The 26,646-nt window shown below is 40.2% G+C and overlaps 1 protein-coding gene across 1 annotated transcript in view; it reads right to left on the bottom strand.

Moving 5' to 3' along the window:
- Nucleotides 1-26,646, bottom strand: part of B3GALNT2 (beta-1,3-N-acetylgalactosaminyltransferase 2) — a 57,054-nt gene that overhangs the window by 10,168 nt on the left and 20,240 nt on the right. Inside the window, exons 3-8 of the mRNA XM_087829069.1 lie at nt 25,391-25,491; nt 21,440-21,633; nt 19,216-19,311; nt 7,009-7,119; nt 4,136-4,214; nt 40-223 (exon numbers count right to left, since the gene is read on the bottom strand). Coding sequence (XP_087685195.1) covers nt 40-223; nt 4,136-4,214; nt 7,009-7,119; nt 19,216-19,311; nt 21,440-21,633; nt 25,391-25,491 — 765 coding nt within the window. The remainder of the gene's footprint in view (nt 1-39; nt 224-4,135; nt 4,215-7,008; nt 7,120-19,215; nt 19,312-21,439; nt 21,634-25,390; nt 25,492-26,646) is intronic.

The raw sequence follows: 26,646 nt of genomic DNA, 5'->3' as shown, positions 1-26,646 counted from the left end.
AGGATTGAAAAAAACACTAAAATTCTATCTACAACCTACCATTTATAGAAGTTCAACAACTTTGCAGGAACGTTACGGTAAGTGTCGACGACATCCACAAAAACAATGTCATCGTGGGCGCTGCTTTCCTCCTTCAGTAAGGCATCCTCCTCGTGGAGGTTTCTTAGATGGTCACTACGTCTTCCAGGGCGAGAACGAAGGCTTTGTAAGAGTGCATCACCTTCTAAAAAGGAAAAGTCGAGAGCTGGAGAAAATGCCACTGCCAACGGAGGACCCAGACCTGGGCTGTGAGGTACTCGAACGCTCTGTTCCCAAGGTGAGGGACAGGAGCATGGCCGTGGGAGCTGGAGGCAGGGAAACGGGAACTCCCAGGATAACTGGACACACTGTGCTGGAGGCAGGGAAACGGGAACTCCCAGGATAACTGGACACACTGTGCTGGAGGCAGGGAAACGGTAACTCCCAGGATAACTGGACACACTGTGCTGGAGGGCAGCACGGCGGTATCTTGTTAGGTGGAGGGTGCGCACACTGTGGACTCGTTAAGCCCACTGCAGACGTTATTTACATGATCACAAGAACAGTCGCTGCAGCGCTGCTTATAACTGAAAAAATGGAACCAAACTAAGTGCCCACTGGCAGGAGGATGGCTAAGGTGTGGTCCATCACCCAGGGGAACATGGCAGTTTAAAAACTAACCCCATCTTGCATGTTAAGAGCAATGACAATGAAAAATAACGCTGAGAAAAATACGTTGCTAACTGATATATGCAATGATACCATACATATCAATTATGAAACATTCTAATCAACACTATATTTTACTTAAAGATATGTACAAATGTAGTAGAAAGTAGAGAAGCAAGAAGGGCAAGGGGACACAGGATTCAGGACAGAGGCACCCTGGAGGGGAAGGAGAGGAGCAGGGAGGGGACAACTGGAAGGGAGGGGCTCCAATTGTACCTGTAATGCTTTATATTTCCATTTTAAAAAAAAAAGCAAATATGACAAAAGGTAAACATTGTTAATTCTGACAATAAGTACATTTCTTACAGTGCTTCCTATTTTTGGTGTATCTATGATGTTTCACCATAAAAATGTTGCAAATGTGCTTAGGAGACTATTTACCTCACAGGCTAGTGACTCACTTGCAGCCCTTGTGCAGGCACTGCCTTCAGACCCTATGGGTTTACCAAGGCAGCAATTCTTTCACTAGGGCAGGGTTTTCCTCAAGTGTCTCAAATTAGAGAAAATTCCTGAAAAAGAAAAGTGAGTGGCTGAGGGTGGGGAAAGGAAACAAAAGTCATTTAGCATCCGCTTTGTAAGTGCAGATGGAGACACCGAGGGATGAGAGTCCGGAGACCTACGAACTTGATTTCTGCGTCTGCCACTCTCTATGAGACGCCTGGCAAGTTACGAGTCCTGAGCCTCAGTTTTTTCACCTGTAAAAGGAGGACTGGTTCTCAGGAATGCTTTTGGAAATGCAGGTTCCAAGCCCCAAGCCTCAAATCCCACATGTCTGTGGTGGGGCCCAGCAATCTGCATTTAAAAAATTATTTTATTTAAAAAAAATTTTTAATTAAAAAATTTTTTTGGAGGGGAGAGAGAGAGAGAAACATTGACTTATTTATCATTCATTGGTTCTTTCCTGTATGTGGCGTGACTGGAGCTAGAACCCGCAACCTTAGCATATCAGGACAATGCTCTAACCAACAGCCACCCGCTAGGGCCCAATCTGCATTTTTAACATACGCCTTCCTGCGACTCTGATGCAGGTGGACCACAGATACCCCCTAAGAAACACAGGCCTAAACAACCTTGGGGTCTTTCCAACTCTTACATTCTACTGCAACATCCTTTCACTTTTAATTTAGAGATAAAGATAAATACATACAATTTAATACTTAAAGGAAAGTGAGTGTTATAAAACTGGAGTAACAGGAAAATGGTTCATAACAAGATGAGAGCAGAAATCAGATGCAGGTCTTTCGATGGGCAAATTCCACATTCTGTTTTATATTGTATCTCTCTGAAAGACATGAGTGTAAAGTAAGATATCGGTGTGTGTTTTAATTCTGACAATCTGTCGAGGTGTTGTTTAAAAGAATCATATGGCTTACAGCCTCCCAAAGTTTGGAGGCATCTAATCCATCTAAGGGAGCTCATTAAAATACAAATGTCTGAGCTCTAGTCTTGAAGACTTTCACTGTCGCTCAAGGCAGGGCCCAGCCCGAGATGCTAATGCCCACAGAATTTAAGGATCTGTGAACCATGTGATTCTTCTGAATGGCCCTTTGATCCTCAGATTAAAAAAAATTAATTTCTACTCAGATTTCCAGATATATCCAGTACATGAAGATAATCTATTCATTTTAGTTCCTCAAGTTTTACCTTAAAACTTGAGTTATTTCACTCTTTCTTTTAATTTCATGTTTTTTTTATTAATTTCAGAGAGAGAAGGGAGAGGGTGAAAGAGAGAGAAACATCAATGATGAGAAAGCTGCCTCCTGCACGGCCCCTACTAGGGATCAAGCCCGAAACCTGGGCATGCGCCCTGACTGGGAATTGAACCGTGACCTCTAGGTCCGTGGGTTGATGCTCAACCACTGAGCCACACTGGCCGGGCATTTCACTCTTGTTTGAAAGGCATTTTCCTAAGGCATCCACAAAACTACAGGGTGTCCCCAAAACATGTATACACACTTTAACAGCTGATGGCTCAAATGATATTTCTTTTCAGCCAGACTAAGCTCTGAACTAAGGAAATTCATCCTAAAATGCTTCTGGAAGTTTAAAAATGCAGTTGAAGTACAAAGACGGCCTTTATAATTTTTCAGTGTGTAGACATTTTTTTGGGACACAGGGTGTCCCCCCCCAAAATGTATACACACTTTAACTCACTTAATTTTCACTCTTTTTCAGATTTAACTGATTTGAAATAATGGGTGAAGCCAAACTAAGATTTGAACAAAGAAAACTTATCCTAAAGTGCCACTAGACTTTTTTTATGAGAATACATAAAAGATAAAATTTATGGAACAAAACAAGAAATAGTTGATGAACTGAGGGCGCACAAATACCGAACGGAATGATTCTTAATGTTTGCGATTCCACTGCTTCATGTTATCAGCAGCGCCTGGACCAGAACGGTCATCGATTTGAAAACAGGCATTGACAAAAAAATTATTCATTTGTGAAGATTCTTTTAGATTTTGAAAATGAACTATATGTTAATAAATACTGACTTTATAATCATTCAAAGTGTGTATACATTTTGTGGGACACCCTATGTTAATAAATGAGTTCAACAGGGCTGTAGCATACACAATTCACATACAAAAATCAACTGACTACATTATCATCAAACAATCTGGAAATAAGAATTTAAAAAGTTCCACTTACAATAGCATTAAAAGTAAGTAAGAATAAATTTAACAAAAGAAGTATAAGACTTGTACTCTGAAAACCACAAAACATAAGTGAAAGAAATTTAATAAGACCTAAATAAAAGGAAAGATATCCCATGCTAATGGATCAGAAACTTAATGTTACAATGGCAACCCTCCCCAAAACGATCTATACACCCAATACAACCCCTTTCAAAATTCCAGCTCGCATTTTTGCAGAAATTGACAAGCTGGCCCTAAAATTCATATGGAAATGCAAGGGACCCAGAAGAGCCAGAACAATCTGGAAAAAGAACAGGGTTGGGGGCCCCCACGCTCCCTGGTTTCAAATATTACTACCAAGCTGCATAAGCAAGACTGTTGTTCTGGTGTAAGGAGAGACATACACATCAATGGAATAGAGAAACGAATCTTTACATTTAAGGTCCGTAAGGAGATCAGTGGTTGTCTGGAGGGAGAGGAGATTTGGGAGTGACTGCTAATGGGTCCCGGTTTCTTTCTGGAGTGATGGAAACGGTCAGGAATTAGTGGAGATGGTTGCAGAACTCAATATACTAAACCCACTGAATTAACACTTTAAAAGGATAAATTATGTGGAATGTGAATGATACATCAATAAAGCTATTTTTTAATGACAATAAAATAGATCACCTTTTATGTCCAAGTATAGAGTAAGACTAGGTACATGAGATTCAGTCTGCTTTTCGGCTTTCAACCAGCCAACTTACCCTGAATAGTATAAATAAAACCACCTGCAACTCCCTCCACGCCTTCCATGAATTCATGAGGTAGTGCACCTTCCCCAGCCTGAAAGAAACAAGAATGCATGTGCTCAATGTTTCATTATAAAAATGCGCTTCTCATATTTAAAAACTGATTGGCAGAGTTCATAGTGCTCCTCAGCAGCTCAACCTGCCCAGGCTGCTGTGCACTAGACTTCGGTCGTCCTCGGTTTTAGTTACTTCATTGCGAAGTTACACATCAGGCATGTGTAACAGCCCACACGCGTTCAGGATTCCAACTTACACAAAACCATACATTCTTGAACTTGCTACCATAATAGTACAAAATCCAATTTTATTCTGCATCATAACCCCATCACTTAAACAAATTATAATCCCTTTTTATTTCTTGGAGACTGAAAATTCCCATGAGTACAAATACATCGAGGCACAGTTTAAAGCCAGGTTACTGTGCCAAGAACAGCCCCTCTAAGCATGATTTCTGATGCTGCTAAGGTGCCTAGAGACTGACTACTCTGCCAACAGCCAACAGCAGTCCTGCCTACTCTCAGCACTGGAGGCGCCTTTATTACTAGATTTACGCAGGGCCCTTGCTCAGAGTGCGGAGATGCGGCTGCGTGGCGACGCTCACCTACCCCGGGCACTGCCCGCTCCTCCTCTCTGGGCAGATCTGTCAGCAGGACTGTACCTACAAAGCAATGTTCCAGGGCTAGTAGAGACAGTGTCCTGAGGTGTGTGGTAACTTGTCACTTAACCGAAAACATGGTTTGCAGCTGAATGTGGAGGAAACAGCAAGTGAATGCTACAGATTCCAGCTTTGCAGTTCCACAGAAGGCTGCGTGCTCTTTATTTCTTTACTACATACACTAGTGTTTCGGCTTATTCAGAATCTGATACAGTAGTACTTTCTGTTTATTAACTTCTATCTAAAAGATCACAGCTTGGCTTTTACTTTGGTTTTTAAATGTTCTGACACTATTACTTGCTGGCAAGGGAGCAAGACTTAGGAGCCCTTCAGTCCATGCATTTATGACGAAACCTGTTTGCACGTGGGGTTTGCTAGGTAGGCTATTGAGGCACTGTTTTTTAGGTAGGCTGAGTGTTGACACTATCTTTAGCCCCCTACAACTACGTTCACCCCCAAAGTGGATCACTTGAGTCTTTACATTTGAACCTAGCCCTCAACTCAAAGTAATCTGATTTCCTTTTGTGTAACCAACTCATGACTCTGATGCGTTTTGGATATGCTTAAGTTTCACAAACAGAAAAGGAGGCAAGATACTAAAGACACTCGACTTGAAAATAAGAAAAGAAAAACAGACTATAATTAAACTCCATAAGACATTCTAGCTTCAATAAAGGACTTTTCACAACAGTGAATGAAATGCTAAGTGTGGCCGACAAGGCTGTTTGCAATTCCGCATGAACCTGTGCATCTATATGTTTAATGTCTGTCTTCCTCACGGGGGTTCAAGTTCCGCTGTGGGCCAGTAATGCACCCATTTTGCCACCTCTGTGCCTGGCTTATAACTGGTGTGCAATACAAGTTTTCTGAATGGGTGGTAACATACCACATGATATTCATTTCAAATTCAGGAATTAATTCATGTGAGTAAGGTTAATATTTAATGAAAATATACTAAGCTTGTGAACTAAAATGCAAGTGCTTTTCTAATCATGAGGTCAGAGCATCAAGGAAGATGAAAGACTATGGCACCACCACACACACACTAACCAGAGGTCATCATTTTAAGTCTGTCTATTCCTCCCCCCCACCCCCAGGCTGTTTAAGAAATTTTTATTAGAGCAAGAATTTTATAATCCAAATTATGTTTCCTTGCTCAGTTATCAATTCTGTCATATACCTTCTTTATCATTCTAGTCATTTACTCTGAGAAATTTACTTGTCAAACTGTTTTAAACATGAAGCAAATTTGAATAAATGGAAAAGATGAGAGGCAGAAACCCCAGCATTATAAATGAAAGTGAAAACTCAATCTTATTGCCAATACTTTCATCTATAGTATTTTTTTTTAACATGACCCAGGCATGAAACAGCTCTGCCACCAACACAGCATCAAGCTAGGATGAACTAAGGACCACATGTCTGCTTTGTCTCAACTGATAAAAGAGCAACACCACCAATCAGATGTCTCCTTGCCTGTTGCCAGGGGTGTATCTACAGTATTTTAACTAATATCTTACCATCAAGGTGAGACAGTGAATATTCTGAAATCTATTAGCAAGTGTTCTTTATGTTAGATATTACTGAGAAATAAACAATCACACTTCTTAAAATGCACTGATACTAAGGCAACACTATACAGGGTGGGGCAAAAGTAGGTTTATAGCTGTTCATATGGAAAATAATACAATTAATAAATAATACAAGAATAGCCCAGCCAGGCATGGCTCAGCAGTTGAGCATCGACCTAGGATCCAGCAGATTGTGGTTCGATTCCTGGTCAGGGCACATGCCCTGGTTGCAGGCTCAATCCCCAGTCAGGGGAGTGCAGGAGGCAGCTGATCAATGACTCTCTCATCGCTGATGTTTCTATCTCTCTCCCTCTCCCTTCCTCTCTCTGAAAATCAATAAAAATATATTTAAAAAACAACAAGAATAAACTCTTGTGTTTCATGTACTCACATGAAAGTAGGTTCATGTAAACCTACTTTTGCCCTACCCTGTATTTACTAACAGTGGAGTTACAAAATCATTTTCTACTATTCATATTCTAAAACACAAAAGATTGATTATTCTATATTATCTGGATTGGTGTAAAAATAAATTTAAAAACTTTTATGTATTAAAAACGGTGAAGTATGCTAAACAAACTTTAAAAACAAGAATGACTTACTGTGATGACTCTGAGGACTCCTCCTCCATCATTTACTGTCACTCGGTGGAGATTTCTTGACACAAGGCCTTGGAGGTCTTGGCTCTCCCACACGATTGTACCTTCAAAGCTCTTTTGTGAAAGATAAAAAGTGAGTGATGTCTCCTCTATTATTGTCATTTAGGTTTTAGTTAAGTTTTTAAAGAAAAATCCAGTTTTTCCTAAGACACACTGGTTAAAATTTTTATCCTACAACTAGCACACCATTGTTAACACTTTGGTGTATGTACCCTTAACTCTGTTTTCCTCAAATACACATCAGAAAAAAACAAAAAGAGTAGACAATCTTGCACACCGCTGTCTGTTACCTTCCCTAAGTCAAAGCCTTTCCTCCAGCTCCTGCCACTGTCACAACTGATCTTTTCCACATACATGTAACATGCCACTAAGTGGAGGGAACTGGTTCTCTCAAACGTCTCTCTCCCATCAGACACCTGGGCCCTAACAAGTATCTACAAAAGTCATGTGGGCATGTCTAGGTGTCAAGCTTTATTTTCGCCCAATAATTTGGTTTTTATTTTAAAATTTCCAGAAGTGAAATTACTGGGATAAGACACAGAAATATTTTATATGGGTTTTCATACACAGTGTCAAACTGCTTTCCAAAACCAAATTATACTAACTTATAGGGTCACTGGCAATTTATGAAAATGCCAGGATGAGATATTAGTTAAAAAAAAAAAAAAAAGTTTAAGCTAATTTGTTACATTAAAAAAAGATTCCTCATTTAACTATGTTTTTTTTGGATTTCTAGTGATGGTTGTATGAGAACTATATAGTCTTTTCTGGGTGTTGCTCTGTCTTGCTTCTTTGCCATTTAGCTACTGAATTTTACATTTTTCTTATTAACCTATGTGAGCCATTAATAGATAATCTTGTATATATTTTATATGCTGAAAATATTTTTCAGAATTGTTTGCCATTTATGTGTTATTTTTTTAATACAAAGGTCCTTAAGTTTTATCTTGTTTAACCTGACAAGCTTTTCTTTTGTGGTTATTACTATTAAAGTCTGAGTTTAGGAAGTTACGTTCCCCTCCCCCAAGGTCTGATATACATTTAAATTGTACTGTCTTCTAATTTCTCTGTGGTTTCCATTTCCAGCATCTGTGTCCAGCTGGCTCCTTTGTGCTGCTCAGGTGAAGCCCACACCACCTCCATCACATTAACCTGTCTCATTTTCTTAATCCCATTTCCCACCCTAATATTTCCTGTTTATCTTTCTACTGTCAAACTAACTGTTCCCACTGAATGCAAGGACGACGACAGCAGGGATCTTGCCTCCTTATCAAGCACTATATCCCCAACACCCAGAATGATGCACTAAAAACTATGTACTTAATGTAGAACTCAAAATCAATCAGAATTAATTCTGCTGTACAGCAAGAGATAAAACATACAGCTTTAATAGTCTAAAAAATATGCATTAAAATTAAGAGATAAGTACTTTGCAACAATTTAAGGAAATACAAAATCAAATTTGTCCAATAAGCTAGGCCAGAGGTTTGCACACATTTTTTTAAGCAATAAAACTCTACTGAAAGAGATAAAAACACTGTAAGAGTCTGGGCTCTTCAGGCAGTCTGTCACTTTATATTCCACAATGTGCCTCCATCTTCATGATCTGTGACACTCCTAATGTACCTGGTGGAGCCCTTGGGTTCCTCAGGGCACATCCTGCAGAAACACCTTGTGTCATCTTTTCCTAACCTTTGAAATGGAGACAATGATTCCTACCTCACAGGGCTCCTTGAGGACTAGTGATAATGTATACAGTGCAGCTTCTCTGCTCAGAAAACACAGCTTTATCATCACCAGAGGGGAAAAAGTGAACTCTCTGTTAAAAGATTCCATTTTCCTATCTTTGAAATAGGTGCTGGTTATTTCTATACTTTCCCTGGATGGCCCTAGTTCTCTAATGAACTTGATATTAAGCCTCAATTTTGTAAAAATAAAAAACACTCTCACCAACAGATATATACACCGAAGGAAAAGAAGGCTAGGAGGAAATATACCAAATGTGCTGGAAATAGTTGAATGACATCATATTATTTTAACTTTTTTATATTTTTGTCAAGTTCTCAAAAGCAAATATGTATTACTTTCATACTTCTATAATCAGGAAAAAATTTTCAATTATTTTTAAAATTTTTATTTATTCATTTTTTTTTTTTTTAGAGAGCAAGAGAGAGAGAAGAAGGAAGGGGGAGAGAGAGAAACATCGACTTGTTCCACTTACTGATGCATCACTGGTTGATTCTTGCATTATGTGCCCTGACCAGGGATCGAACCCGCAATCTTGGTGTATCGGGACAACACTCTAACCAACTAAGCCACCCGGCCAGCGTAAAAAAAATAAAACTTTAAAAAACTAAACATAAGTACACAACTATATAAATCTTGGTCAATCTTCTTTCAGACATGAGCCATTATTTAAACTTTTGAGTGTCTACTGTGTTCCAGGCTATAGGCAATGTGTTTGAAGATTTTAAAAAAATGAAACAGCCCATTTCTCCAAATAATCATAATATACCATTAATAGGCTCAATAATGAAGGAAAGTTATCCTGCTTGGGAAGGTCAGACCGAATTTCAAATGACTATGAGAGCTGAGTCTTGAAGGAGTTTGAGTGAGAAAAGTGGGAGGCAGATAAAATAACTTCAAAAGGAACAGATACGGAACAGCACTGCATAATCAGAAAAAGGTTAAGTAGTTTAGTATCCCTGAAACACAGGCTGAGGAAAGGAGAGGTGGAAAGTAGGCTGAAGGTCGGCTGTCAGCTGTAAGAGAAAGTCTGTCCTTTACCTGGAAGGCAGTGGGCAGCACTGAAGGTTGCAAGCACAAGAGTGACAGTTATATCTGCAATTTTAGAAATGTCACTCCAATAATGAAATGGTATCAGAGTGGAGGTTGGTAGGGAAAGAAGCAAACAGACTATTACGAAGGCCCAGGCGAGAAGCATGCACCTATCGTTTAGAAATTAAGCGTATACCCTCTGAGAAATGGAAGACATAAGTAAATGGAAAGGTATTTCGTGCTCCTGAATTAGCAGAATACTGTTGAAATGTCCATACTACTCAAAGCAATCTATGGAGTCAATGCAATGGCTATCAAAATTCCAATGGCATTTTTCAGAGAAATAGGGACCAACAATCCTAAAATCTGTATGGAAACACAAAAGATCCCGAATAGCCACAGCAATCTTGACAAAGCAGCAGCTAGAGGCATCATGCTTCCTGATTTCAAACTATATCACAAAGCTACAGCAATCAAAACAGTATGGTATTGGCATAAAACACACAAGACCACTGATCGATGGAACAGAATAGAGCCCAGAAGCAAACCCATGCATATGTGGTGAATTAACTTATGACAAGAGCCAAGAATACACACCAGGGAAAGGACAGTCTCTTCAATAAATGGCGCTCAGGAAACTGGACAGACACATGCAAAGAATGAAACAGGAACACTATGATTACATCATACAAAAAAATCAATTCAGAATGGATTAAAGATATAAACATAAGACCTGAAACCATATAACTCCTAGAAGAAAACACAGGCAGCCCTGGCTGGTGTGGCTCAGTTGGCTGGAGCATTGTTCAGTATACACCAAAGGGTTGCAAGTCTGATTCCTGGCCAGGGCACATGCCTTGGTTGTGGGTTCCCATCAGGAGGTGGCCGATTGATGTTTCTCTTTTGCATCAATGTTTCTCTCTCTCCCCCTCTCCCTTCCTCTCTCTCTAAAATGAAAAAACAAAAACCAAATATCCTCAGGTGAGATTAAAAAAAAAAAAAAAAAGGAAAACACAGGCAGTAGGTTCCTTTACATGGTTGTTGTAATGATTTTTTTCAATTTGTCACCAAAAGCAAAAATAAACATTAAACTAAAAGGTTTCCTTCTGCACAGCAAAGAAAACTGTCAACAAATGAAATGGCAACCTTTAGAGTAGAAGAAAATATTTGTAAATCACATATCTGATGAGGGGTTAATATCTAAAATATACAAAGAACTAACACAGCCCAAGAGCAAAAAAAACCAAGCTGATTAAAAGACAAGTGGAGAATCTGAAGAGATACTTTTCCAAAAATGACATACAGATGGCTAATGAGTACACAAAAAGATGCTCAACACTATTAACCATTAGGGAAATGCAAATCAAAACCACAATGGGATATTACTGCACACCTGTCAGAATGCCTATCACCAAATAAACAACACACACACACACACACACACACACACACACACGAGCCCTGGCTGGTGTGGCTCAGCTGGTTGGGCCTTTTCCCGTGCACCGAAAAGTTGTTGGTTCCATTTCCGGTCAGGGCACATGCCTGGGTTGTGGGCTTGATCCCCAGTAGGGGGCATGCAGGAGGTAACCAATCGATGTTTTGCTCTTACATCAATGTTTCTCTCTCTCCCTCTCTCTCTCAAAATTAATAAAATAAAAATCTTAAAAGAAAAGAAAAAGAAATAACAAGTGCTGGTGAGTTTGTGGAGAAATGGAACCCTGGTGCACTATTGGTGGGATTGTAAATGGTGTAGCCACTATGGAAACCAGTATGGAGGTGCCTCAAAAACTCAAAAATAGCAATACCACAGGATCTAGCAATTTTACTTCTGGGTGTTTACCCTAAGGTAATGAAAACACTAAATTGAAAAGATATATGCACCCATGTTCATTGCAGCATCATATAAAATGGAAATAACATATATATACATGGTATCCCCCCCAAATGTATACACACTTTAACAGCTGGTAGCTGTTACATGAAAATGAAACGTATTTTACTAAACACTGCCTTTATAATTATTCAATGTGTGTGTACACATTTTTTGTATATGTACACACACATACATACATACACATACACAATGGGAAATTATTCAGCTATTAATAAAAGGAAATTTTGCCAGCTGCTACAACATAGATGGACCTTGAGGGTATTATGCTAAGTGAAATAAGTCAGATAGAAGTATATTAGATAAATACCCTATGACCACACTTATATGTGAAATCTAAAATTAAGAGAGGCCCTAGCCGGTATGGCTCAGTGGTTAGAGCATCGGCTTGTGAACTGACGGGTCCCGGGTTCTACTCCAGCCAAGGGCACGTACCTCCGTTGCAGGCTCTGCCCTGGTTGGGGCGTGTGCAGGAGGCAACCAATCGATGTGTCTCTGTCTTTCTGCCTCTTTCTCCCCCCCCCACTTTCCACTCTCTCTAAAAAGCAATAGGAAAAAAATATCCTCATGTGAGGATAAAAAAATTAAATAAAAAATTAAATTAAGGCAAAAAAACCCTGAAAGCCAAAGTCACACATACAGAGAACAGATGGGTGCTTGCTAGAGGTGGGGGTGGGTGAAATGGTTAAGGTGGTCAAAAGATACAAACTTCCAGTTATAAAGTAAGTCGTGAAAGTGTAAAGTACAGCATGGTGACTATAGTTAATACTCTATTGTATATTTGCAAGTTGCTGAGAGTAGATCTCAAAGTTCTCATCACAAGAAAAAGTTATAACTATATGTGGTTATAGATGTCAACCAGACTTACTGTGATCATTTTGCAATATATACACAAACATCGAGTCACTATATTGTATACCTGAAACTGCTTTATGTCAGTTATAGCTCAATGAAGGAAAAGAAAAATAAGACTTCCCTCTGAGGGAACTAATTAAATCCGTACATTAAAGGAAATAATGTTCCCAATAACTAGGAGGAGCTCTAAGATTGAAGCTTAATTAGTAAGATCAATACTTACTGCACCAACTGGCCACTATAGGAAAGCTGGGTTAAGAGAGAAATTTTTGCAATGTAGCCATGTTCAAGGGGAGAAAGAGCCAATAATTGAAAGATATAAAGCATTTGGGTTACAGCCTACCTACCAGAATGAGCTAAAAACACCAACACACTCTCCTCCCACTTTTATAATAAACTTCAATGCCCAAACCAAGCATGGTCAACTCAGTTTTTTAGGTGCCTGACATACCAACAAGGAAGTTCCTAGAAAGGGGCCATGAACTTTTAAATCACTCTAATACAGTGATTTTCAACCCTTTTCATCTCATGGCACACATACACTAATTACTAAAATTCTGCAGAACACCAAAAAACATACTTTTTGCCGATCTGACAAAAAAATGGATATAACTTTTGTTGTTGTTAATCCTTACCTGAGGATATTTTTTCCTCAGGTTTTTAGAGTGAGCGGAGGGGGAGGGGAGAGACATCAATGTGAGAGAGACATCGATTGGTTGGCTCTCTCTCATGCCCCGACCAGGGATGGGATTGAACCTGTAACCCAGGTACACGTCTCTGACCAGGAATCAAACCTGTGACCCTTCTGTGCCAGGGCCGACACTAACCACTGAGCAACACTGAACAGGGCAAAAATGGGTATACTTTTTAAAAATATGTTTTTATTGATTTCAGAGAGGAAGAGAGAAGGAGAGAGAAACATCAATGATAAGAATCATTGATCAGCTGCCTCCTGCACAACCCCTACTGGGGATTGAGCCTGAAACCTGGGCATGTGCCCTGACTAGGAACCAAACCTTGACCTACTTGTTCATGGGTTGACGCCCAACCACTGAACCACACAGCCAGGCAAAAACTGGGTATAATTTTGATTCATTCACACCAGATGGCTATTGTTGTGTTGGCTGTTGTCATTTTGTTAATCTGACAAACTAAAGGAAAAGAGGTCAGTGCCCGTGACTAAATAGTCAGATATTGCCTGTTTTAAAAATTCTTGCGGCTCACTGGTTGAAAAATCACTGCTCTAATAAACCAGCACCCATTAAAGATGGATAAACTAACATTCTGGTTTATACACTGATCTGTGGATTTGTATAACACCATTTAGTGAGAATCTGATCATCTCTAAGTGAACTAACTGGAAGCTAAGTCCCAGACCCTTGGCCATGTGAGGTTGCTTTGGGTTCATCATGTCCTTTTCCTGGCAGCAACTTCTTGCCCTTGGTATACTTTACTTTCTTCTAAAACTTTAACAGTCATAGTTTGGAAGAACTGATACCAAATATGTTTAGGAGGAAGAACTGACAGGGCTTTGTGAGTGCTTAGATATGAGAGTTGAGGACAAATCCCACGATTCTGGTTTGGGTACCTGAGAAAAAGGAGACCTACTGTCCAAGACTGAAAATACAGGGGGGAGAATGGTGGGGTGCAGACGGTATCAGCATTGGAACGCTCATGTGACATGCAAGAGAAGTTCAGTCAGCAGCTGACATGTGTTGGGAGTTCACAAGAGAAGTGTGGGCTGTAGATTTAACAGCCCCATTAGCAAACAGGTGGTAACGGATGAAACTGCCTCAACAAAATGAGCAAAATAGAAGGCTGAGTATAAAACCCTAATAATTAGTATTTAGGAGGAAAGCAAAAGAAGAGATAGTGAAGTATTTCAGAAAGGACTGGGCCAGACGTGGCTGAAACAGAAGAATGTACATTGTATCAACCAGGGGAAGGGCAAAGAGTGTCCCCTGCAGAGGGCAGGTTAGGTCACTGGGAATCTTAGTAACTGCCACCCAAACGAACCAGACCAAAAGGAAAGCTATAATGACCAAATAAAAATGCTTCTTGAAACTACAAATGTGGAAAAAATGATGTCAAATGAGTAATTCTCTGCCCTGTCTACACAACTGAAACTTGGCACATGACTGGCTTTTTCACAGGGGCTCCTGCCGGCACCCAACTCCATTTTGTTTGTGACGGGGTCATGACACATCGACAAGGTGACCAAACTGGGTAATTACCAGAACTCTCCGCCCCCAAACAACCCTGGTTTATTCACTGGACTTACATAACCACTGGTTTTGTTACTGGGAAGGGAGCAGTAACAGGTGCTCCTCTCCCTCCCATACCTGTTCCTATTCCACATCGGCCACCACTGGATTTGTTCTCACTTCTCTCACAGGCCTACTTTCTACTCTGACACTAACTCATCATAAAGGTAGGAATCTCTTCAGATGTGAAACAACTTGTTTATGGCGAGTCCCTGCTTAGATCATAAGACCAAATGGAAGTTAGGAAAAATAGCATGGCACAGGGTGGAAAAACAAGATCTCACCAATTATCTCCATCACGTAAGCAAGCTACCTGCAACCCTTCACATGATGTTCATTCTTTTGGTCCTATTTCTTATTCGTCATCCGCATCAACAGAGCAGCTTGAATATACAGTTCTGTGCCTGTAACCACTGACATTTCTGGTGGGCTGGAGAAATGACTACATCTAAAGAATTCTAACTCTGATTAAAAAAAAAAAAAGTATGTAAGTCCTGAATGCTAACAGTGATGTCTCTAGTGACTCAGGTGAATGAAAATAGTCAATCTATTGAAATTAGTTTCAGGATTCAACCGCACTACTGAGGAAAGTATGAAATTAATTAGAGAAATAAATGTTTTCAGAAAAACACAGAGTCTCCACTGATTTATGCTTTAGTGAGTCACCCGATGAACACATTACAAGAGATCTGCTTACTTGACAGGCACACTTCTGGCATGTGGTTCTGGCAGACTAAGGGGTGAGGAGGGAACAGGATGAACAGTCTCTGCTCTCCCTCAAATGTAGCAAGGATCTGCTCCCTCCTGTCACTCTGCTGATGACAGGCAGGTGCGCCCCTCTGCAGAGTCAGCTTTCTGCACTAATGAGCCTCATTAAGCTTTGGTGCAGCAAAAATGTAAAATTAAACATGGTTTCAACAAAAATAGGATTGTGTGTAAGAGGAAAGAATATTTCTTAATTTTCTTTTTCTTTTTTATAAAGTAAATATATATTTATTATGAAACACTTAGAAAATAGGTACACAAAAAGAAGAAAATGAAAATCATCCACAATTCTTCCCCCAACCCCAGTATAGTGACTGTTAAATAACCGTGTGTTTTTAAAAGAAAAGAATATTACTCAGAAGTAATGAAAAACCAGTCCTGGCTAGGAAGCTCAGTCGGTAAGAGTGCCTTTCCCATATGCCACAGCTGTGGGTTCGACCCCCAGCCAGGGCACAGACAAGAAGCAACCAATGAATGCATAAATAAGTGGAACAGCAAAATGATTTCTCTCTCTCTGTTTCTCTCTCTCTAAAATCAATCAAATAAAAATTTTATAAAAGAAGTAATGAAAAATCAGAAGTCAATGTAGCTGAAAGAGTAAAGCAAAATAAAGATCACGAGGCATTAAAATCGCCTAGACTCGCTAGCAGTTACCATTTGGCCACACTGCTCCATCTCTATCTACATACACACATACTTTTCTCCTGTGGAATCACTTGAAAGTAAAATGCAGACACCATGACATTTCACATTTAAATACTTCAGCATGTACTTCCTAAGAACAAGAACATTCCAAGGGAACGTAATGCCTTTTGTGGACTAATCAAAATTTTTAATGCTTTCTATAAGGCTGATCAAGATAACTTTACAGACTCTGTAAAGTTACGATTAGCCTAGAGTATTAAAGCTTATTTTCTCCCCCTTTATCCCATGCTGTGGCTCCTTCCTCTTAAACAGTTCCTCCACCTCGGCACTGTCGACACTTGGGTCAGACAACGCGTTGCTGTGGGGTGTTCTGTGCATTGCAGGATGTTCAGCAGCAGCCCACGTCTCCACCCGTGGTGCTAGTACCACTCCATACCCAGCTGTAACAACTTTGAGTGCTCCAGAACACTGCTAAATGCCCCAGCTGGAGAAACACTGCTCTGGACGGCTAGGACGCCCAGATCCAGATAAGCAGCAGCAGTAACAGGACAGCATCCACATACATCCTGAGTGCTTCCTTGCAGTGGCGCACTCTTAAGCATCCTACATATGTATCATTCAGTCCCTAGAGTAACCCTCTGAACTGGGTCATGTAGCACCTGCACCTACAGAGGAGACAGACACAATGAGTTAAGTAACGTGCACACAGGTCACAGATACACCAGGTGGCAGAGCAGGGATTCAAATGCACCCACACTGCACCCACAGGTGCTTGAGGCAACTACCCAAATGTGCCCTCAATTTACGCCCAGATGCATCATTTTTCTCTTTCCTACTCATACCAATGCTCATACACCTTTTGTGATAATCAACCCTACATCAGGCTCTCTGTATAGCACCTAACGCAACGCTAATTTCCTGTTCTCCTGGGAATAACACTACTGGCCCTTTAGGGATTACGCACAGTCTGAGTTAGGTTCTGCCAATGCTAGTTCTGAGTAGAAAGGAAGGACTCTCAGGGGTGGCTTCCTTCGATACTAAAGGAGCTCCCCAATCAGAAAAACGCTTTAATGCAGAAAAACGCTTACCACTGTCCCAGGCACACATTAGCTGCTTTAAGGGCAAAGACCTTTCCACTGTATCCTAATAGCCCCAGTGCTTGCCACATATTCAATTCTCAGTAAGTATTTTCTTTCTTTTTTTTTTAAACTAATGTCTTTGATTTCAGAGAGAGGAAGGAAGAAGGAGAGATAGAAATATCAATGGTGAGAGAGTCACTGATCAGCTGCCTCTTGCAGGCCCCCTACTGAGGACCGAGCCCACAACCCAGGCATGTGCCCTGACTGGGAATCGAACCGCGATCTCCTGGATCCTAGGCCGATGCTTAGCTGCTGAGCCACGCCAGCCGGGCACAGTAAGTGTTTTCTGAGTCAAATGAATAAACAAACCAGACTTGCTCCCTTCAAACCTGACGTCCAACACCTGGCCAACACCACTCAGCTGAGCACTGCTCTCTTTCTAGCTTCTTCCTCATTTTTCTTTTTTCTTTTACTTTTAGAAACTTATCTTTATTGCTGAAAGTATTACAGATGTCCCCTCTGTCCCCCAGCACTACTCTTAACTACAAGTAAGAGATGTCTTTGATGACCCACACCTCACATAACAAGGAAAAAAGTTCATTTCATATATGCAACTTAAAAGGGACAAAAGAGACAGCCATTCTCACACAATGCTGATAATCATCCAAACTGACACACACTGCTAACTGCCCTCCAGGAAGAAATCATATGCCTGAAAAATGCGCATAAATCTGAACCAACAAGTCGTCCTAAGAAAATAGCCAGCTATGTACACAAAAGAGAATGTTCACTGCCGTCTTTTTTATAACACTGAGAATGAAAATATTTTTCCAGTGTGTTTTAGTTTTGCTTTCAAGGATTAAAAAGAAATAAATAAAATGTTTTTAAGCAAAAGTTTATATGCAGATGAAACAGAGGTGATGCCTATGACAGAATTAGCATAAATAGTTTCAACTACTTGTACTTGACTCCAAAGACCCACAGCATGTCACAGGATGTGCAATTCTGCTGTTGCATAAAGGTGAACAGCCCATAAGACTGGTGGTAGGAAAACGTTTCCTGGTTGGTCCTGGGCTGGTCAACTGTCTAGCTTCCACATCTCAACTCAGCTTTGCTGTCACAGGATGAACTCTATAGCTGACCTAAAGTGACTCCCAGGGGTGTCGGGGAAACTGACCCTCATTGCAGTTCCAAAGCACCGAGTTCAGGAATGTGCTCAGGCTGGACTGAAACAGCCTTGAAAGGCTAAGGCTGATGGATGAAGAATCTGTTCATACTCAGCAGTGTAACACTCTGCAATCATCTGTGGCTTAACTGCAGGACTGACAAGGGCACCTGCAGGTGAGGTGGCCTCCAGCACGTATCTATTTAAGACTGGACTGCAAGGGACCCAGAAGATGACAGTTATGTTTTCAGACATCTCCCACAACTTGGAGAAGTTTTATTTCTCTTGGAAATGTGGCCCATCTCTTTGCCATTATCCTGTCTGCACTCCCCCCATCCCGATTCTTTAGATAAGTAAACTACTGAATTTATTCAGATGGTATCTGTGTTTAATCTTTCTATGGCTCCATACCTATTACTACCCTTTGTCATTCACAGAGTCATGCAGCTCTCTACTCCACTAACTAAACCACGGTACCAGGCCATGCTTTGCAAAGAGTGGTTCTGAAACCAGGGAGGAATGACAAAGCTCCCTGGAGGTATGAATGCAGAGTGATCATTCAGTGCATCCCAGTCGGTGGCCACATCTGCCTGCCAGCCTGGAGAGCCGTCCTGCACCACAGAATAGCAAGCGCTTGCCCTGAGGCACCGCTGCGCTGTGCAAATGAGGCACTGCACTGCTCCCGGCTTCCCGGCATTCCACCCGTACCTCTGGAAGGACGAACTGCTCCACAGGCTTGTACCACAGCGTGTTCACCTGCACCCCACAGCTCGGAGGACTAAAGCGAGCGCTGAAGAGGGCCTCCTACAAGTGGGGAGGGACAGGAAGAAAAACTTGATGTTGGACACTGATAAGCAACAAATCTTCAAGTAGCTCACAAATATCCTACATCTCACATGTATCTCACATGGTCAGCTAGATCCTCAGTGGCTCCAACCTTGGTTACTAACATTGTTCTACTGTGGTTTAGGTGTCATTTGGGTTTTCTAGTGCCATCATGGTCATTAAATAAAGATATTTATGATAACTAAAATTGTCATGAAGTTCTAAAATACTAAAAGCAATCCACATAACCTTAAAAAAAACAAAAACCAATCACCTTGAAATGAGGTGCATTAAGGGAAGTGTGAAGTATTGTTAAATTAAGCCAACATATTAGGTTTAACCCCAAAGGGTTAAGAATAAACTGAAATATCACAGATTTCTAAACAGAACAAAAGTACTCAGGAATCCCCTTCAAAAAGAACCTTTAGAGAAAAAAACAAAAAGGGAATATAAAAGAGCACGGATTCTTGTGTCCATTGTTTTCTTGGGCCCTTCCCAGTCTGTTCTTATCACATACCAATTTACCACAGGGGCAACGTCTACAGTTCAGAATTAAGGGGGGTTTGAGTGTATTTCTTTCATTAACACCAGTTCTTGGCAATGTGGTGGTAATACTTTTTGCAACGCGACTATCCATGAATCAATTAGCATCCACCGTAGACGAGGCCTTCTTTGAGGACAAAAATTAATTCCTCCTTGGCCAAAAATATGGCTACTAAAAGTTAAATCAACATGATCAAAATATTGTACATCTGAACCAACCTACTTGACTGATAACTCAAACAATATGAATAGTTAAAAAAAAGACTACATATACTAAGACAGTCAAGTGTATCAAAAACATTCAAGATTAATCCCAATTTCTAGATAAGCGTTATCACTGGAATTCAGGGTATTAGTATTACAGTTTCCTATTGGAACTTGATTATCAATAAAACCTTTAGCCACAATAATATATAAACTGCTCTACTAGAATAACTTAATACGGTTTTCATTGTAATCATAATGGCTGGAAGCACCACGAGGACCTGTTCCTTCTCTTAGATTTATGCCATTAAGCACATTTACACACTACATAGATTCTTTAGAGGAAGTAGGAATAGGACAAACTGCAAAAAAAAATTTAATTTTAAATTGATTTGTGTATTAACTGGTTATCAACACTGTATCTGTTAGTAACAATCAACATGAGCAATAATACAAAAACATTTTTAACAATGCATAAAAAATCATGAACAGAGTTCTGCTTTCAATGACATCAGACCAATTCTCCTACAGATAACATTTATGAACACTGGACAAAACATTTAAAAAAGGATCTGAAGGCACTGAAATGTGAACAAAGCAGCAGAAACTGGAGGACAATCAATACCGGAAGAAGAGAAAGGCAGTGAGTATGCTCCCCCACTCTTCATGGCTCTTTGTCTGAAGGTATACCTTGAGAGGCAACTAAAAAAACGGAATTAAAAACCTGCAGTCTTTCTGGCTGCAAAGTCAAAGGACAGAGTTGGGACAAATACATGAGCTAAAAAGTGAGGAGGAAAACCCCAGAAAGGAAAGGGTCACAGAGAGAGAGAGCCCGAAATTCTTCATATAAATTCTGCCCAAATCTGGTGGCTGACTCATGAAATACACATTCAAAATGGCACCCACACAGCCCATATAAGTCCAAAAGAAATGAACAGGGATTTCAGCTGCTGTCCACTGCAAGAGAGACAGTTTAGTCTAGCTAATTTAACTGCCTGCTAAAACAGTAACAACAAAAATCAATACTTCTCAAGGACTATAATAGGATCCAGAGATCCTACAATGAATTATTTACAATATCTAGGACACAATCCAAAGCCACTCAATATAAAAGAGGCAAATGTTACCCATATTCAAGAGCAAAGATGATAATAAAGACAGACCCCAACTCCTTCTTTTCTAGATAGAACACGTTTACTCATTGGTATTCTCTCCCCAAACCAGTATTATCACAGGATCTCACACTATAATGTGCCCAATCAGGAGAGGTGAGGTCTCCCAACCTACGATACACCATGAGGAAAAGCTGTTGTTCTTGAAAAAGAAAAACTGGGAAAACCTTGCACAAAGCAGTGCATACCTCCTGTTCTGCCTGATAAAGCTTGACAGTGATGTTCCTTTGGAAACCCACATCGCTGGCGTCATCAAACACCCCGAGACTGGTGATAACGATTGGGTAGAGAACTCGAAAGCTGACGCTGACAACTCGGTCCTCAGAAAGCCCCGATGAAGTGTCTTCAGAAAAACTGAACGCCTCAATTTCCTGATTCAAAACTAAGAAAATAATAAAGAAAGGGTTTTACATAATCAGATATTATGAAGTAATGAGGTCAGCTTGATAGCAAAATCTAAATAATTACTGTTATATAATTCCTTCACAAACAGCAGTAAGTTTTTTAAATGATTCAGAAATATGGCTGCTTTTAGGGAAAAACAAACTTATTCTAAAACTTAAGAACAAAGTTTTTATTCTAAAATATAAAAACAAATATCTAAGTAAAATAGTTAATTTATTTAATTATCAGAGCTATTTTAACAGATTTTTGGATACACATGTATACATATGTATAAACACCACAGGGGAATATTAAATCCAAAGGTATATAATAGGAAAGCTTAGATAAATAGGGATATTAAAACAATATACAGTCATAAATAATGAATAAATTTAAAAAAACGGAATTAAAAACCTGCAGTCTTTCTGGCTGCAAAGTCAAAGGACAGAGTTGGGACAAATACATGAGCTAAAAAGTGAGGAGGAAAACCCCAGAAAGGAAAGTCTTGCTCTGCAAAATCCAAAAAGCCCACTTCTTGGACAATTTAAAATATTTGCAGTATCAGGCAATTATCACAGACACAAGTAACTGAAACAAGTTCCAATAACACTGAAAAACTCTTGCTATATAATCCTGATGAAACAGAAGCACATCAAACAGTGCACGTCTCTGGCCCCTTCTCTGTGCCATGCCCATCAAACTGACATCTGCACGACACTGTGTGGCTGTAGCACTATCTCCAGTTTAGAGAGTAGGAAACTGAAGCCCAGAGAGGTCAAGTAATTCCCCAAAGGTAACAGAAAGTGGCAGAGCCAGGAATCAAACCCAGGTTCAGTGACTTCAAAATCAGTGCTCTCTCTACTCTCCCACAGCTGTCTAATCAAGGTCAAAAACAGTTTTCTTCAAATAATTCTTTCAATTACCATAAATGACTCAGGAGAGATTACATGAAGCAGTTAATATGGCTGAGACTATCAGTGCCACTCTGAGAATATAAAAGCCTATTTTAAAAGATTATTATACCAAAGGTCTTTGTATCTTTTAGAGCTGTGGTTTTCCAACTTTGCTGATCACACAACTCATCAGTTAAAAACATCTGTACACACACTCATACTTATTTACAAATATACTTATTTATACTTATTTACAAATATACACATATATTATTGTGAGTCAATATATTCAGTATTAATTTTATTATTTTCAGATAAATAAAAATTCTGTTTTTTTCCCCACACCCCAGCGTATCATTTGGATCCCTACCTTAGAACTCCTAGAATGCTATTTTACACTTAGCAGATGCTCAATAAAATGTGACTAAGCTGAACTGATAGCTCCTACACAATTATATACATGAGCAGGAGAGGAAAAAGAAAAGATACAGAATCTGTCTTGGGCTGGGCAAGCATTGTCCAGAGAGTCTCTCTCACATTAATGTTTCTCTCTCTCTCCCTCCCTTCCACTCTCTCTAAAAACCAATGGAGGAAATATCCTCAGGTGAGGATTAAAAAAAACAGTCTAGACTCCAAATATACTAGATGACAACAAAAGTTTTCTCTTTAATATATCCACTAAATAAAAGATATCCAAAGTGGAAGCACATCTATTTCAGCCAACAGGTTATGCACATTATAACATAACTACATATTTTCTATCTAAAACAATGTACCTTGAACTTCAAGCTACCTGGAAACAGGAAATTCTGCTGCTTTTACAATGCTATTAACAAAAACTTCTATACATCCAGAGTATCGTGATTAATGCTCATGATGACCTTGAGGTATTGAAATAAAGCCAAATGCAGTATGAATCATTAAAATTATGTTAGGTACCACATATGTGAAAATTTTCCATTATGGAAAGCTCCTTTACCATTAATAATAATGATACTTTTGCCCAGCCGGGCGTGGCTCAGCAGTTGAGCGTCGACCTAGGATCCAGGCCATCGGGGTTCGATTCCCGGTCAGGGCACATGCCCGGGTTGAGGGCTCGATCAATGACTCCCTCATCATTGATATTTCTATCTTTCTCTCCCTCTCCTGTCCTCTCTCTGAAATCAATAAAGATATATTTTTTAAAAAAATTTAAAAAAATGATACTTTAATAAAATTGGTTAATTTAAAGGTGAGGCTTTTTAAAAATTGGTTTGGTTTTGGATTTCAAATACAATTTGTTCTAGGTTACCATTGCATCATCAGTAATACTACTATGACATCATCAGTGATTAGTATTACATCATCAGTAATACAGCATTTTATTAGGTTCATGGTCCTTTTGGGACTCCAGTGAAACTTAAAAGAATCTCTCCCAGAAAAACACGATTATACACAAAATTTTGCTTGTAATGTTATCTGAATTCACAGACACCTGAAGAAACCTCCACTTTACAACACAGACCTGAAAACATGGTCCAATTTATTTAAAAAGCTGAATGAAGCCCAACTTTATAAAAAGGTAGGTTCTTTATAATAACAATATTTAAACACCTAACATGTTCTAGAAACTATTCTAATTACAGGGTGGGGCAAAAGTGGGCTTACAGTTGTTAATAAGGAAAAATAATACAATACTTACTTTATTGTATTATTTTTAATTTATTTTAGAGAGAGAGAGAAAGGGAGAAAGGGAGAGGGAAGGGAGAGGGAGAAAGGAAGGGAGGGAGGGAGAGAGAAAAACACTGATTTGTTGGTCCACTTATTTATGCATCATTGGTTGATTTTTATATGTGCCCTGACCAGGGATCAAACCCACAACCCTGGCGTACGGAGACGATGCTCTAACAGCTACCCGGCCAGGGCCACGATACTTAATAACACAAGAAAAACTCTGTGTTAGGATACTCGCACTGTAGAGCTACTTTTGCCCCACCCTGTATTTTATATGCATCAACTTATTGCATCCTTGTGTCAATTCCTGAGGTGAGTACTTTCATCCCGTTTACAGATGATGAAACTGAGGCACAGAGGGATCAATAACAGGGAAAAGGTCATATGGCTGCTAAATGGCAGAGCCCAGGTCTAAAGCCATGAATCCTCACTCCAGAGCCCATGCTCTTAACCATACAGCAGTGCTGCCTAGAACAAGGTGTATATGACGACACAGGTTTCATAAATCTTAAAACACCAGGGGTCATAATCAGCACATTTAAGATTTGGAAACGTTTACGCTCCCTTAGAACCACACCTGAACAGACTAGGAAATGCTAATAAACCAAGACCAGCGGTTACAGAGCTACCAACTTCCTAAAGTCAGTTTCCTGGTAACACACAGAATCTCACGAGGACCACCTGTCTTCATTCTCATCAGAACTCCAAGTTTTTTAATTGTGAGGAATAAAAAAAAGTACTACTTGTGTTTTTAATTTTTTACTCTTTGTTTCTTTTGCAGAAGCTTAGGAAATAATTCTAAGAGAAAATGGATTCACAATATTTGTATCAATCAACAGGCTGGTGGGAGCAGCAGTTTTCCAAAAGTTCAAAATTCAGTAACTAAGGATGTATCTCTGCATAAGGCATTTCCAGATGTCCTTGAATCACACTGAAAAATAAGCCCTTCTGGACGCTGAAACTACATCTCTATGCAGATCTTCACAGACACCCAGGCTGCTTAGTCAATCTGTTAAAAAGGACAACACACAAATTTTGACGAAAGCTCCATTTTCATCTGCTGAAAACAGACACTGTACCCTCAGCTCAGTGACTTTTCCTCAACATCAAGCCTGCACACGGCAGCCACAGCGCGGAGAGGACGCTCACCTGGGTCCGTGATGTTGAGCAGTCTGCAGGAGTAAGGGTCCTCCCGGTCCTCCACAGGCACGTCACAGCCACGAGCGCCGATTATGAACTTCACGAGCACACTGTGAGAGGTGTGGCATGAACGTTACTGTCTTCACCCACACGAGCACGTTTCCTCACGCCCGTTTCAGAGCTTTCACTTTGAGATACAGTCTTTACGCACATTAATTCTAACTTTTCTCTTCTAGTCAAGCCAAAGAGGGACCAAGCAAATCCAAAGCGCTAACTACTGACTTAGGTGTGCGCCTCCGCTGCAGTTCTGCACATAGCAGAGCAAGTGTGAACACATTTGGCCCTGCTATCGAAGTAAAGTTCACTTCTCACACCTACACCTAAAAACCCATCTCTACCTGCAGTACTCTCTACTTGCTTTCTTCTCCTTAGGAAGGCGTTCTTTTCGCTCAAGACTAGTCTTTCTCCCCGAGAGGCTGTCCTCTCCTCGGCCTTCCTTCACCAGTTGCCTGTGACCCGTGGCTCCTTCCCTACTCACTATAAATATGATCATCAACTTCTGTTTGCTTACTGTCCTTCCTTGTCCATGCCCTTTCCTTTATAGTGAAATTCTACAAAGGAACTAAAATTGCAGCCCCTAGTTTCTCATTTCCTACTCATTTTATAAAACAGAAATTTTAGCTTTAATATCCACCACTTCCTCTGAGATGTCCACCACCAGTGTAACCACCGATCTGCTGCTAGACCAGCAGGCACTGGCTCAACAGCACTGGTCTCCTTCAATGCTTTCTCCCTCTTCACGGAGCCCTGCTCTGCTGGCACCTCTGGCTCTTGCTCTCCAGCTGGCCCATTAGTGCTCTGAATCTCCTTCCACTTGCTCTCCCTGCACAGCATTTATTCCCAAGGCTTCAACTAGCCTGGGAACAATTCCTAAATTAGTATCTGTAGTTTGGGCCCATCTTCTAAGTAGAACCATCAATTCATTGGACGTCTTCACCTAGAGAGCCCACAGAGAGCTGTGTGCTGGAGCCTGTTCCTACTGGCATGTGAGAGCAAACTGCTGAATTCTCAGGAATTCTGTGAGCTGGCTATTTACTTATTCATTTATTTCTGTGAGCTAGTTATTAAGCACAACCTTTATTAAAAATTAAATTATAGCCCAGCTGGACATGGCTCAGCAGTTGAGCATCGACCTAGGATCCAGAAGATTGCAGTTTGATTCCCGGTCTGGGGTGTGCAAGAGGCAGCTGATCAATGACAACTGT

The sequence above is a fragment of the Miniopterus natalensis genome, chromosome 21 (genome assembly GCF_054644295.1).
Source record: "Miniopterus natalensis isolate mMinNat1 chromosome 21, mMinNat1.hap1, whole genome shotgun sequence".
Classification (NCBI taxonomy): Eukaryota; Metazoa; Chordata; class Mammalia; order Chiroptera; family Miniopteridae; genus Miniopterus; species Miniopterus natalensis.
The sequence above is the reverse complement of the archived record's forward strand: the minus strand, read 5'-3'. Positions and strand labels throughout refer to the sequence as shown.